General features: G+C 33.4%; 1 protein-coding gene across 1 annotated transcript in view; it reads left to right on the top strand.

Moving 5' to 3' along the window:
- STPG2 (sperm tail PG-rich repeat containing 2) overlaps positions 1 to 15,453 on the top strand; it is a 131,685-nt gene that overhangs the window by 4,320 nt on the left and 111,912 nt on the right. Inside the window, exons 2-4 of the mRNA XM_045536637.1 lie at positions 3,711 to 3,823; positions 8,369 to 8,533; positions 14,914 to 15,026. Coding sequence (XP_045392593.1) covers positions 3,711 to 3,823; positions 8,369 to 8,533; positions 14,914 to 15,026 — 391 coding nt within the window. The remainder of the gene's footprint in view (positions 1 to 3,710; positions 3,824 to 8,368; positions 8,534 to 14,913; positions 15,027 to 15,453) is intronic.

The following is a 15,453-nucleotide window of genomic DNA, read 5'->3' as shown; positions in this document are numbered from 1 at the left end:
GAACTTGTCCTTTAATCACATAGTGTCTACTTTCTTTCTCAGAATGGACTGACTTTTATTGCTTCATGCCAGTTTGATTTATCATCTGCTGTTGGCGCCTCAAACTTTATATCCCAAACTGAACTCATTTCTTTTTTTCACATCTTTTCCTCTTCTATATTCTTAATTTCTTCTGTCAGTTTGATTTATCATTTGTAGTTGACACTTCACATGTCAATATATCCATGTGTCCCAAATCAAACTCCACCAACCTTAATTCCCCAGAATACTCTTTTTCTATATTTTATGTCGAAATTATTAGCAGTGCCTTTTGTGGTGTAATTGTTTGTCCGTCTGGCTGTCCCACTATTTGAGGCCAGGGTCTTATCTTATTCATCATCTTCCCTGTCTATCATACATGCACATCTGCCATACATAAGAAAGCATCCAATATTAATGAATAGCTAAAGGTACAGTTTAGAATATCACTTGTTAATTCTATATTCATTGTTTACTATGCAGGGCACTATGATAGGGTGACCCATCATCTTCGTTTGTCTGAGGCTGTCCTACTTTTAGTACTAAAAGTCCTATGTCCTGGGCAAACTGGGAAAGTTGGTCACCCTAACTATAAACATAAGGCATACAGCTCTGAGCAAAACAGATAAGTCCTTTCTCTCATGGACTTTATCATTATAAACATTTTAATTTTTTAAAAAATGGTTTCATTTATTTATTAACATTTTTTATAAAGATAAGGTCCACTGTATTGCCCAGGCTGGTAACAAACTCCTGGCCTCAAGTGATGCTTGAACCTTGGCCTCCCAAAATGCCAAGCGATTACAGGTGTGAGCCATCATACCTGGCCCATTTAAATTTTTTTGTGGTTTTACATGCACTCAAAATTTTGCATATACTTTAATATTATTGACAAAGGAGTCTATATAATTAATTTTGGAAAATTTCAATGAAGATTGTATGAGTGCTGCCTATCTTGACTCTCTGTTGCCTAATTCTTTCATATATATTATATATATTAACATACATATTAGCAACATCAATAATATGTTGAATACATGAGCTATTGTGTGTGTGTTTGTTCCATTTTTATATGAATTGCAGTACTCTGCAATTAACTTTACGTTTGTTTGGGTAGATTCATATAGGGGCTCTGCCATGTTCTGATGACGACTACCCCAGAAGTAGCCTGAGTTTAGCTTTCTTAGTGTTCATACCTGTTTATCTCACCTTAATGTCTATATGAACCTAAGCTTAAAATAACCTCCTTCAATTGTGAGATATAATATTAATACTTAAATAGAAAGTCACATAAAATGTCATTCAGTAAAAACCATACTTCTAGTATCCACACAACCATTCTGTTTTTCACTTTTAGTACAATAACAGTGTTCAATAAATTACATGAGCTATTCATCATCATTTTATTATAAAATAGTCTTTATTTTAGATGATTTTGTCCAAATTTAGGCTAATGTACATGTTCTTAACATTGTTTAAGGTCTACTAGGCTAAGCTATGATGTTCAGTAGGTTAGGTGTATTAAATGCAGTTTTGACTGTGATATTTTCAGTTTATGTGAGGTTTATTGGAAAGTAACCCGACCATAAGTTGAGGAGAATCCGTTTTTTAAAGGGACTAAGAATGGAGAAAAATGTCTTTTATTAGCCCACATAAAATTTATTGTTTATCACATCAGTGTATTTTTTACTTCAGAAATTTGATTTGGGTTTTTAGAAAAATATCTTTATCCTCTCATCATGTTCATCTTTCCTCTACCTTGTTGAATACATGAAGAATATTTCTAATATTTAAATGTTCTTGTCTGCTAATTTCATTTTCTCATTTCTAAATCCATTTCTTTTCATTGACTTTTCTACTGTTTATGGATCATATTTTCATGCCTCTTGGAAGCACACTCTCTGGTAATTTGTATGATTCACTTTATATGATCTGTAGCTTGGTGTGGGGGGGGTTGTGTGTATATATTTATATGTGTGTTTTGAATGAAATCCATATCTTGTTTTTTGGCCACATAACATGATTTGGAATGCTTCACTGGTGTCCTTGGTTTCTTAGCTCTAGCAGACAACTGTTGCCTTTTCAATGTGAACCTTGGCTTACTTGTAAGGATTTATGCTTTTGTAGTCTTTGTTACTTATCCAAAGATGTTTCTTCCTTTTCTTTTCCTTCCTTCCTTCCTTCCTTCCTTCCTTCCTTCCTTCCTTCCTTCCTTCCTTCCTTCCTTCCTCTTTGTCTCTCCCTCCCTCCCTTCCTTCTTTCCTTCCCTTTTTTCTTCCTTCCTTCCTTCCTTCCTTCCTTCCTTCCTTCCTTCCTTCCTTCCTTCCTTCCTCTCCTCTCCTCTCCTCTCCTCTCCTCTCCTCCTTCCTTTCCTCCCCTGTCCTCCCCTTCTTTCTCCTTTCCTCCCCTTTTCCTTTCCTCTTCCTTCCCTTCCCTTTCCCTTCCTCTTTCTCCTTCACTTTCTCTTTCCTTTCTTTTTCCCCTGCTTTGGGGGTGCCAACTGAAACCATCAGTTACTATTAATAAATTAACACTTAAAGAGTTTTAACATTATCCATGAAGCTTTTCCTAATCATCTCAATGTAGATGAGAAATTTCCTTCTTTTTGAATTTCTGAGCATTTGTCTTTCGTTATGGTATTGGAGATGTTTTTTCTTGTTTAAAATTATTTTAATATTTTCTTAATGTTTCAAGACTTTTTTAAAACTATAATGTCTGTATTTTACTTACCTCTTTTATGCTGTAATACCTAACCCAAATAAATAATTCTTGATTTCAGTTGCATTTTAATACATGGGAGCCTTAAAAGAAACACAATATTTCTAGTTTTAAATAGAGTATATTTTATTATTAGTTCACATTATCGAGATTTTTTGCTATAGTAATTATCACCATAAATTCTTATAGTTGCACACATTTCCCTTTAGTGTACAAGATTTAGGATACAAGTTTTGAGTCTTTAGTTTCATTCTTTTATTACCTGTTGAATATAGCTATTCTATTCTCTTCCGTCTCTTCTTTAGTATCCATGTTTCTTAAACTGTATTAATTTTCTCAATACTATTCTTCAAGGTTTTTTTCAGTCTTTCAGTAGACTACCCAAGTTTATATAATCTGACGATTGCTTGTTCCAGTGAAATTTGTGTCTTGGATTTGTAAGCCTTTGTTTAGGGTCAGGAACTCAAGAAATATTTACTAAGTACCAACTTTGTGTCAAGGAAAGGAGACAATTACCTGATGTAAACCCACTTTAAATTCTTTCCATCTAGGTTGTATTTACAAGTTTATATATGCTATTTTCTACAAATAATACATGATATTTCAGAATCTAAAACAGTGGTCTTCTGAGGATGAAAATGTTTTGTTAGCTATATAACTGCCATTTTCATTCCAACCAAACATGATTAGAAGACAAAAGGCTTTTATTTTTGTTTTTTTTTATTTTCTTTGGGTATTTTTTTCTGTTGTTCAGTAAGTCCAGTTCTGTAGGTTCTTATATTTAATATATATTAATAAAAGTTCTGATCTTAGATTTTAAGAAATGTAATAACTTCTGTGGCTAGCCCTTAGTTATGAAAACATAGTTTCAACAATTGAGAGTACTACATGATTATATATATTTTGAGTGGTTTTTTTCTCTGAAATCCTTGGAATCTTTCTTATCTGCCAGTGATATGATTTTATTTTTGTAGGTGGTTATGCACCATTTCTTTCTTTGACTACCAGAGAAGGTGCTTTTACTGTTGCCTCTCACATTGAGAAAGCTGGTCCAGGTCCAGGACACTATAATGTTTCAGAAGCACAGGTAAATTTGTAAAGTTATTATAAATATGTAGGGTCATAAAAATCATGTTTTCTTCCTCTATAGACTAAAACGGCATTTGTCATAGTTTTCCCCTCATATTATCTTCTTTTGCTTTTCTATCTATGTGTTTTAATTTGAGTAACACAAAGTAAGTGTATTTGATGTTGGTTGCATGAGTAGGTGTTTTCATTATTCTCTATATAAGACATAAACCATTGTTACAAGTTGCATGATCCTTGAGGATGGGAATTATGAATGAATTATAGATTCAGAATGAATGAATTATGATCCATGAAAGTTGTGCATATGGTTAAGATATGTGGAAGACAGATGGCAATAGAGTGAAGAAATTGTTTTTTGTGCCATACTCGAAAGCCATAGCCATTGCCATTGTCTCAGCTATGTCTTGTTTCTGCACAGTCTTAAGAGTCTGTGACCAGAATGTCTTCAATGGTCCATTCATGTTTAGAAATAGTGGATAGAACTCCAATATCTTCATAGTTGTGAATATCATTTTTTATGATTTTCACACAAATTTTGCATTCATACATATTAGCTCCTAGCTGACCCCAGCAGACCTTTAACTCCCCTGTTGGAGGCCCAGATAAAGTCTTCATTGAAGTATTCAATATAAATTCAAGTTGCAGTTGATTCATATGATCATAGAACGTACAGTAATGGCTCTATGAAAAGTGGAAAAGGTCTTCTGTTTTCACATAATTTTATTTTTGTCCAATTTTTTAATATTTTTGCAAAATAAATCAGTTATATTTTTATAGATCCAAAGTCTTTAAACATAGGAATTCTGAGCTTATTAAAATAGTAATCAAGCAGTGATTTGGTTATCTAAAAATAAAATTGAAAAAGAAGACTTCCTTTATGTATTTCTTAAAAGTTGAATGAAGCCAAATAAGATGCACAGCAGAAATAGGCTCTGTTAATAGTTATTGTGGGCAACTGGCAGGTAAAAAGGGCTATTGGTAAATCAATGACTTTTGAAAGAAATCTTAGCTGATTAATCAAATACCAACCACTACTATTATGATTAACTTTTGGAATGATTGCCCTATAACTGTTTATAAGAATGTGTATTATGGAATTTTATCTGAATTAACTGGCTATTAATTGATAATTTTCTGATTCTGGAGAATCCTGACATGTGGCAAGGAGAGCCATGGATGATTTTTCCCAGTGTTTTCTCTGCAATAAATAGTGTTTCAAATTAATCTGAACATAAAACCAAGCTGTTGCCAATAGCCTACGTAAACTTCTCTGGAAATAACCAAAATGTTATCTGTGAAAATAATTTATCCCAAACAAGCTTGGAAGATTTGCTTTTTGCCTGCACTGTGAATGCCAGCATTTTTTAAAGTTTATTTCAGGAGTACAGATTTTCCAGGGGAAAACATACTCTTTATTCTAGTTCTACAGCTTTGGGAATTCCTGTTTTAAAACTGAGTTTTCTTGCATTCTCTTAGAGTATTCTAAGTACAGTAAATTTTAGTTTGGGTTCAGAGTTAAAACTGACAACTATAATTGTCATCCTCTCTTATTATCCTCTTCCACTAGAACTATGTCTTCAGTCAGGGGTCTTAACTTTTCTCAGGTTGGGTTTCAAACTATTTGTTCAGAAAAATTAGTATTTATCAAATAGGAATCAATTATAAAGTACCTCTTTTAACTGTTTCATAAGTTTTTTCTCTCCAACTTAGTGTAATATAAAAGGAGGCCATAGTCTACAAAACCGGGAGAAACGTTTTAAGAAGTTTATTTCAAATAATCCAGGACCAGCAAGCTATGATCAATCTTATCCTAGAACACTAGATATCATGAACAGAAAAGTACTAGAGGCCAAAGAGCATCTTAAATCAGTATGTTGCTATTTTAAATTATCCTTCTAATAACATTTCTTTTAGTTAAAATAGAAAGTTTAGTATTTTATGTGCTAAGTACATTTGAAAAGCTTTACTGTAAAAGTAGATTTGTTGGTATCTATATTGTAGCTAGTTTATAATCAAATAAACTTTAGTTTTTAACTGTGTTAGCATCCAACTTCATTTTTGCTCTTAATAAATCTATAACATTCAATGTCTGTAGTGAATAGGAAGTAAGGAAAATTATAAAACCACCTGAGTGGTTTACCTATATTTAGAGAAAACTGTGTTAAGTACTATTAATAATACAATGCAATTAAAAACATGATTCCTGAAATTAAAAAGCTTAAAATTTAGGTGGGAGAGAGACATATAGGTAGCTAGTAATGCATGACAAAACGTAACACGTGCTAAATGAATGATCATGTAATTAAATGCCACAGGAATTTAAAGGAGAACTGCTGTGTTATGCAAAGGTATAATGTACAGAGGATTTATAGAGATGGTTGGTCTTGAGATAGGCTTTGAAAAATAGGATTGGAATATGCATTCCAAGCATGGAGTGTTATGTGAGTGGAGATGTAGAAGTGGGATTTTATAGAAGGCAATGATAAGATTATTTTAACTGGAGTGAAGAATTTATGTAGAAGACTGTTAGGTGATATGTTTGGAAAGGTACATTGGTGTTATGTAATTAATAATGTTTACACCAAAGGCCTACTCCTTTGAAATAAATATTATTATCTAGGGTACTTCAGTCATTGTTTATTTAGAGTGTCCCCTTCTTCTCTTTCCATAATGTCTTCACATAGCTCATATTAATTATATTTTAATCAGTTCTTTGTTTAGGAGGGCATAATTTAGGCCTAAGTACTCAACTGAATAATGTCAATGCAATGACAATAGGGTTAAGTCTTACAAGTGTATTTAAATATCTGATAATTCATGTGTGATAGCAAAGTAAATGTTCATTTACTCATGCAAGGATTTATCACTTACTGAGTGACTATGTGTGCCATACACGATGCTCGATCCCGGTAATACATAGCAGATAAATCACTGCTTCCTGATTTTAACAGGGAAGTAATGAATGAAATTCAGTACAATAGAGTTCATGAAATGATATGTTAGAGCCATAATACAATGTTCACTAGTAGCCCAGTAGAGAGTCTTTGGAGGCAATAGGGGAAATGATTAAACTTGATCTTGAAGAAGAATTCACTAAGTAGTTAAAAAGAGTGGGAAAAAACATTCCAAGCAGAGAAAACCACATAAGTAAAGACATTGAGGTGTTTAGTAGCATGGTATGTTCAGGGAAGAACAAAGTTCTTTGGGATGTTTGGAGTACAGAATCTAAGGCAGAGTAGTAGGGATAGAAGCTGAAGAAGGAGGTAGGGGCTATACTTTTTGAAAGTACTGAATGGAAAGGAAGCCATTCAACGCTTTCCTGTTTTAATTTGGTAAGAATCTCCTTAGTGTCACTGGAACTACTTAATAGCTGTCTTTAAGTAGTAAAAAACAAAATTCTACCAGCAATAGTATGTTTATAACGTAATCTTCCACGTAACTAAATCCTTTAAATGCCAATACTTTTATTTGATTTTTTTTGTTTGTTTTTCTTTTGAGACAGAGTCTTGCTTTGTTGCCTGGGCTAGAGTACAGTGGCATCATCATAGCTCACTGTAACCTCAAACTCCTGGGCTCAAGCTATTCTCCTGCCTCAGCCTCCCTAGTAGGTAGGCCTACAGGCATGTGCCAGCACATCCAGCTAATTTTTAAAAAGTTGTTTGTATATTATTTTAACTTGGATCTCAGTATGTTGTTCAGGCTAGTCTCAAATTCCTGGCCTCAAGCCATCCTCCTGCCTTGTTCTCCCAAAATACTAGGATTACAAGTGTGAGCTACCACACCTGGCCTATTTGATAGGTGTTATATTAGTTTCTAATATGTTACTACTTCCTGGTTTTATTTAAATTATAAAATATTTTACATTAAGCAAACTTTGAAAAAAGGATAATCATCCTAAAACTTCTAACCCTTAGCATTAATAGTCTGTTAATTTTTGCATAGTTCTTTTAGTATTAAATCATATGTCTATGATTTTATACATTTATATACAACTTCACATAGCTCACATAGCTATATTCATAATTCAATTTTATATTTTGCTATTTCCATTTAGCGTTATATCATAGACATTTTCCTGCTATATAGTCTGTATAATTAGATATTTATACAAGATAATATAGAAACAAATCAGGAGCTGGAAAGGAACGAAGCCAGGAAATGTTACTGAAAAATATTAAGTTTGTTTTTGCATGGCAGAACTATAATAGTATGATTGTTGATAGGGCCATAGGATTGCCTGTTTTCAGAATCAGTAATAATATGGCTTTACTAAGCAAGATAAATGACAGACCCAAATGAGAGAGAATCCTTGCTTCTTATAGTGGCTTTAATAGTAATGGTATGTATTCTCTTGGTTTATAAGATGAGATGAGACTTGAATTCACTCCTTTACATTACTTTTACAAAACAAACATTTTTGCTTTATATTATGAAACTTGTTAAGTCAATATTTAATAGTTGCCTTTTAGTAAATTTTAATATTTGGTTCTTCATTTCCTCTCTGCTTGCCTTGAGTAAATAATATAAAATGTTTTCCTTACAGAAAATTTCAAGAGCACCTACAGTTACCAGAAGTGTTGATGTTCCTTCAATTCCTTCTTGTGCGAAGTCATATGGTTATCATATTAATGAGGATGACAGTATTACAAAATGTTTTCCACCTGCTAGTGATAGTACACTAGGTCCAGCATATTACAAACCTCAGTTTGTAAGTATAATGCATTTCATATTGACAATTGGAAGATTGTTAATGATTGTACTTGTTTTAGTTAGTGTAATACTAACTGCAGTAAAAAATAGACCCCTAAATTTCAGTGACTTAATACAATAGAATTTTTTCCCTCTCATTTATGTGAATATAAGAGCAGTGTCTTACCTAATAGAGAATATCAATAAAGAGATAGAGATTTTAGGAAAAAAACCCAAGTAGAAATTCTGGAATTGAAAAATACAATAATGGAAATTAAAAATTTACTGGAAGAATCCAGCAGCAGATTTGAACTGGCAGAAGAAAAAAAATCAGTGAACCTGAATACATGTCAATTGATATTGTGCAATTTGATGAACAAAAAGAAAATAGGTTGAAGGAAAATAAACATAGTTCAGAGCCTGTGGGACATCATTAAGCATCTCAACACATGCCTAATGGGAATCCCAGAAAGAAAGGAGAAAGAGAAAGGGGCAGAGAGAATATTTGAAGAAATAAGGGCTAAAAACATCCCAAATTTGATGGAAAACATTAATGTACACAAGGAAGAAGCTCAACAAACTCCAGGTAGGATAAATGCAAAGAGATGCACACCAAGACACTTAATGGTTGTTGAAAACCAAAGACAGAGAATTTTAAGAGCAGCAAGAGAAAAGTAACATATCATATACAAGGAATCCTCAAAAAGATTAACAGATGACTTATCAGAAACCATGGAGACCAGAAAACAGTGGAATGACATATTCAAATTGCTGGGGAAAAAAAAGACTTCCAATCAAAGATTCTGTAATCATCAAAACTATTCCTTGACAATGCAAGAGAAATTAAGATATTTGAGATAAATGGAAACTGACAGAATTTGTTGCTAGTATAGCCCATAAAAGCAATACTAAGGGAAGTTCTTCAGGCTGAAATGAAAGATTATTAGACAGTAACTCAAACTGACACAAAGAATTAAAGAACAATGGTAAAGGTAAATACATCTGCCATTATTATTGAATTTTTTATTTGTAACTCCTTTTTTGATTACAGTTGATTATGGAATAAACTAAAAATGATACACTTTCTATCCAAATACAAATATCAGTAGAATGATATTTTAAGACCTGATGGATTGCTCCATGCTGTAAAACTTACGAAGAATTAGTTACTCTTGGTAAAAAGGAGAGTAAGGATATTATAAATTATATGTTTCCTGTTCTTACCCTGGGAATTCTCATTTCTTCTGTCCATGGGGCTTTTGTCTCACGAGTATTGCACTCCTCGTCTTTATGCCATACTTGGTCTTCCAGGCCTTGACTATTCTGTCATTCTGTTAACAGTAATTAGTCATCATTAACAGACAAGTATATTAAATATTTGAGTAAGACATTCTTAGCAGGACAATGAAGTTCAATTCTGTAAAATTTACAGTGAAATTGATGAAAGTCTTATGGTCTGGTATTAGGATATTGTCTGCAAGGTGAAGGACAAATTGTACTGTAATGGAGCCAGTCTTCCTGGGTTTTCTTTCTGGAATCTACCACTTAGTAGTTATTTGTCTTTGGCCATTATCCTGAGAAAAAGTATAGTCTACTGTATTATGTAGAATTAGTATTTCCTTTTCACAATAATCATAGGTCTTTGGCCTTAGCTTACACAATTCTTTGATGTTTCTTGAATCTCAAAATGTAATTCTTGCTTTAAAATGATATTTTCTATATAAACTACTTCATTTTGGAATAATGTATCAGCTATTGGAAGGCCAAATAGCCTTCTCCAGGCTTCCCTAGATGTATAAAACCTTTTCCCACATGAATAAACATTATGTTGACATATAAAACTTGATTTCTTTCTGACCAAATTATTATTCATAGAAGGCCAAAAGAAGACGATGACAATTCATTGCATGATTTCAATAGGTCTAATTTATTGGATGACCTATTTCAATAATTACTTGTATTTATTAGAATAAAAATCTAAATCTAATTAAACATATTATATAAAAACATAGATATACATATAAGTTAATATTCAAGAAGATTCAGCAAAGTTTAATTTGAACTGAATTGTGATATTTTGTGGAATCCCCATCTTGAAATTGAGAAAACTAGAGGTAGGGTGGCAAAGATCAGTGAAGGTTTTATTTTCTTCTGTTTCTCCTGCAGAAAAACACAAGTTCTTCCCAGACTACTCCCAAAATTATACTGTAAAAATATTAATTCAGATTGTGTCCTATTTTCTGATAATTTTATGTAGCTCTTTAGTTGCTGTTTGAGATAACACTATATGTGGGCTCAGTCAGTTTCCAGATGTGAATATTAATAGAAAATCAAGAAAATAATTCAATAGATGGGTAATTATTGTGCTTCCCCCTCAACTGGTAAATCACATCTGCTGAAGGTATCTAATAAAAGCTTAAATACAGAATTAAGACTTGTATAAGACTCTAGCTGACAAATGATAAAATTTAGCTAAATTTAACCCTAAAGAGAAATTCTAAGAATTATTTTGTATAACATTTTGAATGATAAAATTTAACTTTCCTTTTTTTTTTTTAGAAGAGCCCAGGTAACCATTAGAAATCTCTTTTTCAGAGGTGGATTTCACAAACAAAGTGTGTGATTGGAATTATGATACTGACATATTTGCTAATGATAACATGCTGGGAACTACCTGTGTGTTGCCACATTGGAAAGTAGTCCATTAGTGTTTGAATTGATGCACTTTGGGACTTTTAATTCTTCACAAATTCTATTTCCATATTTAATTATGGAAGGACAGGGGGAGAAGTTGAATAGCCTTGTCTTCATTTAATTGTCAATGAGAGTGGCAGTTAGTAATTCTTCTTCAAGTTACATTATAGCATTCACTTAAAATAATGCAGCTCCATGCTGAGTTTGCTTCAATTAAGTCATATTTTATTTGCTAATGACTTCCAAGTTGACAGTGACCTTGAAGTTGCTATTGTCAACTTCTTGACATAAAAGGAAGTATGATTTAGAGTTAAGAGTACACCAAATTATTCTTTGTTTTCTGTCTGTATTTTAAAAGGCTTTTAAATTAAATTTCAGATTGAACATTTGCCCGAGGCTAATGAATTAAGTAGTTGTCAATTTGCATGGTTTAAATGAAATACATTCTATCGTATACACAGGAAAAGGATTTTGCTAATGTCTTGAATTTTGTGTGTGTGTATGCCTACATACATAATCTTTCCTTCTACTGGATTACCTTTAGAATTGTTAAATAATGGAATCATAAAATCTCAATAATGTGAATTCACTGAAGAAAGCTTCTTGGACATAATTCTGCTCAAGGTCTTGAATTGCTGTTTAAAGAATTAATATAAAACCTTAACATGATTTTTAGCCTATAAAAATGTGAGGTAAAAGATGACATCAAAATGCTTTTTTTTTTTTTTTTTTGGTGAGACAGGGTCTCACTCTGTCACCCAGGCTGGAGTGTGGTGGCAGAGTGCACTCCAGCTCACTGCAGCCTCAAACTCAAGCAATCCTCCTACCTCAGGCTCCTGAGTAGCAGGGACTACAGGTGTGTGCCATCACGCCCAGCTAATTTTTTTTCTATATTTTGTAGAGATGATCAGGTCTCATTTTTTCTCAGGCTGGTCTCGAACTCCTGGCCTCAAGCAATCCTCTCACCTCAGTCTCCCAAAGTGCTAGGATTACAGGTGTGAGCCACCACACCCAGTCCAAATGCTGTTTTAAAAAAATATTGATTTTATGACTGAGTAGTACTCCATGGTATACATATACCACATTTTATTAATCCACTTATGTATTGATGGGCACTTGGGTTGTTTCCACATCTTTGCAATTGTGAATTGTACCACTGTAAACATTCGAGTGCAGATGTCTTTTTTATAGAATGTCTTTTTATCCTAGTAGTGGGATTGCTGGATCAAATGGTAGTTCTACTTTTAGTTATACAACCTCCATACTACTTTCCATAGAGGTTGTACTAATTTGCAGTCCCACCAGCAGTATATGAGTGTTCCTTTCTCTCCGCATCCATGCCTACATTTGTTGTTTTGGGACTTTTTCATAAAAGCCATTCTCACTGGAGAGCCCATTCTTCTAAGTGAAGTATCACAGGAATGGAAAAACAAACACCACATGTACTCACCATTAAATTGGTACTAATTGATCAACACCAATGTGCACATATGGGAAGTAACATTCATAGGGTGTCGGGCAGGTGGGACTGGGGAGGACAGAGTGGGTAAAGTCACACCTAAGGGATGTGGTGTGCGCTGTCTGGGGTCTCATTTCACTTCATGGAAACACTGAAGTTAGGTCAGAGAGTGTGTCAGTCCCTATATTAGTCGGGGTTCTGCAGAGAAGAAGAACCAATACATATACAGGCAGGCATCACTTAATGATGAGGATATGTTCTGAGAAACGCATTGTTGGGTGATTTTGTCATTGTGTGAATATTATAGAGTATACTTACAAAAACCTAGATGGTATAGGGCCACCACCTGTACAGCATATTACTGTACTGAATGCTACATATTACACAGATACAGATATACAGTGGTAAGTATTTATCTATTAAACATAGAAAATGTTGTGTATGTGGTCCATCATTGATTGAAATGTTATTATACAGTGCATAACTTGTATAACTATATGAAAGGAGTTTTATTATGGGAATTGGCTCACATGATTATGGATACTGACAAGTCCCTTAATATGCTGTCTTTAAGCTGAAGAACTAGGGGAGCTAGTTCTCATAGCTCAGTCTAAGCCCAAAAGCCTGAGAACCAGGGGAGCCAATGTTGTAATTCAGGGGTGGGGGACCTGTGGCCTTCTAGATCCTTAAGTGTGGCCTTCATATAGTAGGGAACTTTACTGCTGTGTTATCTTCTTTTTAGATTTTGTTGTGGCATCCCAAAGCTTTCTAGATTGGTGCCTCTCTAACTATAAAGTCATTATAGGCCAGAGACGGTGCTTCTAAATTATTTCCAACAACCCATGCCTAGAATAATGTCGGGGTTAGCATTCTCCTCATCACTGCATGTAATGGCACTGATGCAAATCTCAAAAGGTACTAGTGATTTTGAGAATTGCTCCCTACTCACTACTCAAGAGTTCATCCTTATTTCCAGTTTCTTTCTTTCTGGGGATGTTAAGGTTCAGCTGAGGCTCCTTTCACATGTAGTGAGGTCATTTTCTGGTTCTAGTCTCTGTTGTGCTATATCTTCTGGAAGTTCATTAAAGCTTCTGGCATGTGAATGCTGCCTTCTAGTTTCTAGCCCTGATAACTTGTGTCTATATACTTTTTTTGAAGTTTCGGGGTGGGGGGGTATGGGTTTGATTCACCATTTTGAACCCAAATTATGCATTTTGTCACGAATATTGCTATCTATTACATTAATATTGTTTATAATGGTAATTGAGAAAGGTTGATTCCACTGGTCTAGAATAGTAATAGCCATGCGGAACAACTGGCACAGTTTTATACAGTTAAACTATACATTTATGTTACAGGGATTGTATCCAAACTTGTTTTAAAACTATATTTTTATAAATGTGAATTGAAAATCAGTAAACTAGAGTTTACCTTCTACCATCACTTAAAAAAATAAGTTTTTAAACATTTTTAAATGATTGCTCAATTAAGAATGTGTTAGGTTAAGAGAAGAGAATTCCTGTAAGAGAAGCTATTGTTATTGTGTTATACCTTATTATTTTAGTTTCTGATGAAACCAGGTTTTTAAACTTTTTATGGTTCATGCTTAATTTTGACATTTATTAAAGTGGATGTAAAGGAAAAATGATTATTGGTTTCTCATGTCACAAATAATTTATTTGTCATTAAATGACTGATCCTGTCCTTAACAATATTGTAAGCATTAACAATAAAATGAACTGGGATAGTGTTTAATTTATTGTTAACTATTTGTTACTATTTGAAAATATTCCATGAATATGTTTTTAAATACCAGGCAATTAGAAGTTATCTAATGACTGTTGGTAATGTTTGCATTTTTCAATCTGTTTAAAGTAATTTTTAATAGGTTTTTCCATTCCTTAAATAATACTTTCCCCTCTTCCTTTTTTTAAGTGATGAGGAGCTAATTTTCATTGTCTTTAAGGTTTTAGATATGAACATATTGCCAAGAGCAAAGCTGTTTATATTGGTTGAGAATATGCTAATGGCAGAGGCACTTCTTTGGGAATCGTAGCTGACTCAGGATTGGGGTAGGGCACAGCAGTGACAATTTAACTTGGGATCTGTGAAAGAACATTTTAGCATTTAGCAGTGGGACCCCCTTGACTGAGGCTATCCCTGCTTTAGATTTAGACTTAAGCAAAGCTAAACCTTGTTTCATGACTTATATAAACTATGTCTCATCTTCACTTTTTTTCCCCCAGGATGTTTCCAGTGCAACTTTGAAATACAAAGGTATACATTTTGGCAACTCTTCAGGAAGACGAGAGTTACCTAAAAAGTCAGGTCCTGGTCCCGGACAGTATGATATCATCCAGTAAGTAAAAAAAAAAAAAAAAAAGTATACCTTTAATGTAGTTCTTGACTATGAAGTATTCTAGTAATTCAGACTAGGGTATGCTTTAAAAATGAAAAATTAGTATGAAAAATTCCAAAAAATACTATATTTAGGAGTAACCTATATGAGAGCTATTGCTTTTTTTACGAGCCAGATCTGATGCTACCTATTATTAACATGCTTTACCTCATTTAATCTTCACAAGTGTCTGGGTAGTTACTGTTGTTATATTCCTATTTTATCAGTGAAAAATCCAAGGGTCAGAGAGGGTAAACAACATGTTCAAAATCATGTAGCTACTAAGTGGCAGAGCTAGACTTTAATTGACACCTGTTTGATTACACAGCTCGTGTATCTATGGATTAAAATATACAGACCTTAATTATAAAGTAGACAAAAGATCATG

Source organism: Lemur catta, chromosome 24, assembly GCF_020740605.2.
Source record: "Lemur catta isolate mLemCat1 chromosome 24, mLemCat1.pri, whole genome shotgun sequence".
NCBI lineage: Eukaryota > Metazoa > Chordata > Mammalia > Primates > Lemuridae > Lemur > Lemur catta.
This window is presented reverse-complemented; position numbering and strand designations above follow the sequence as displayed.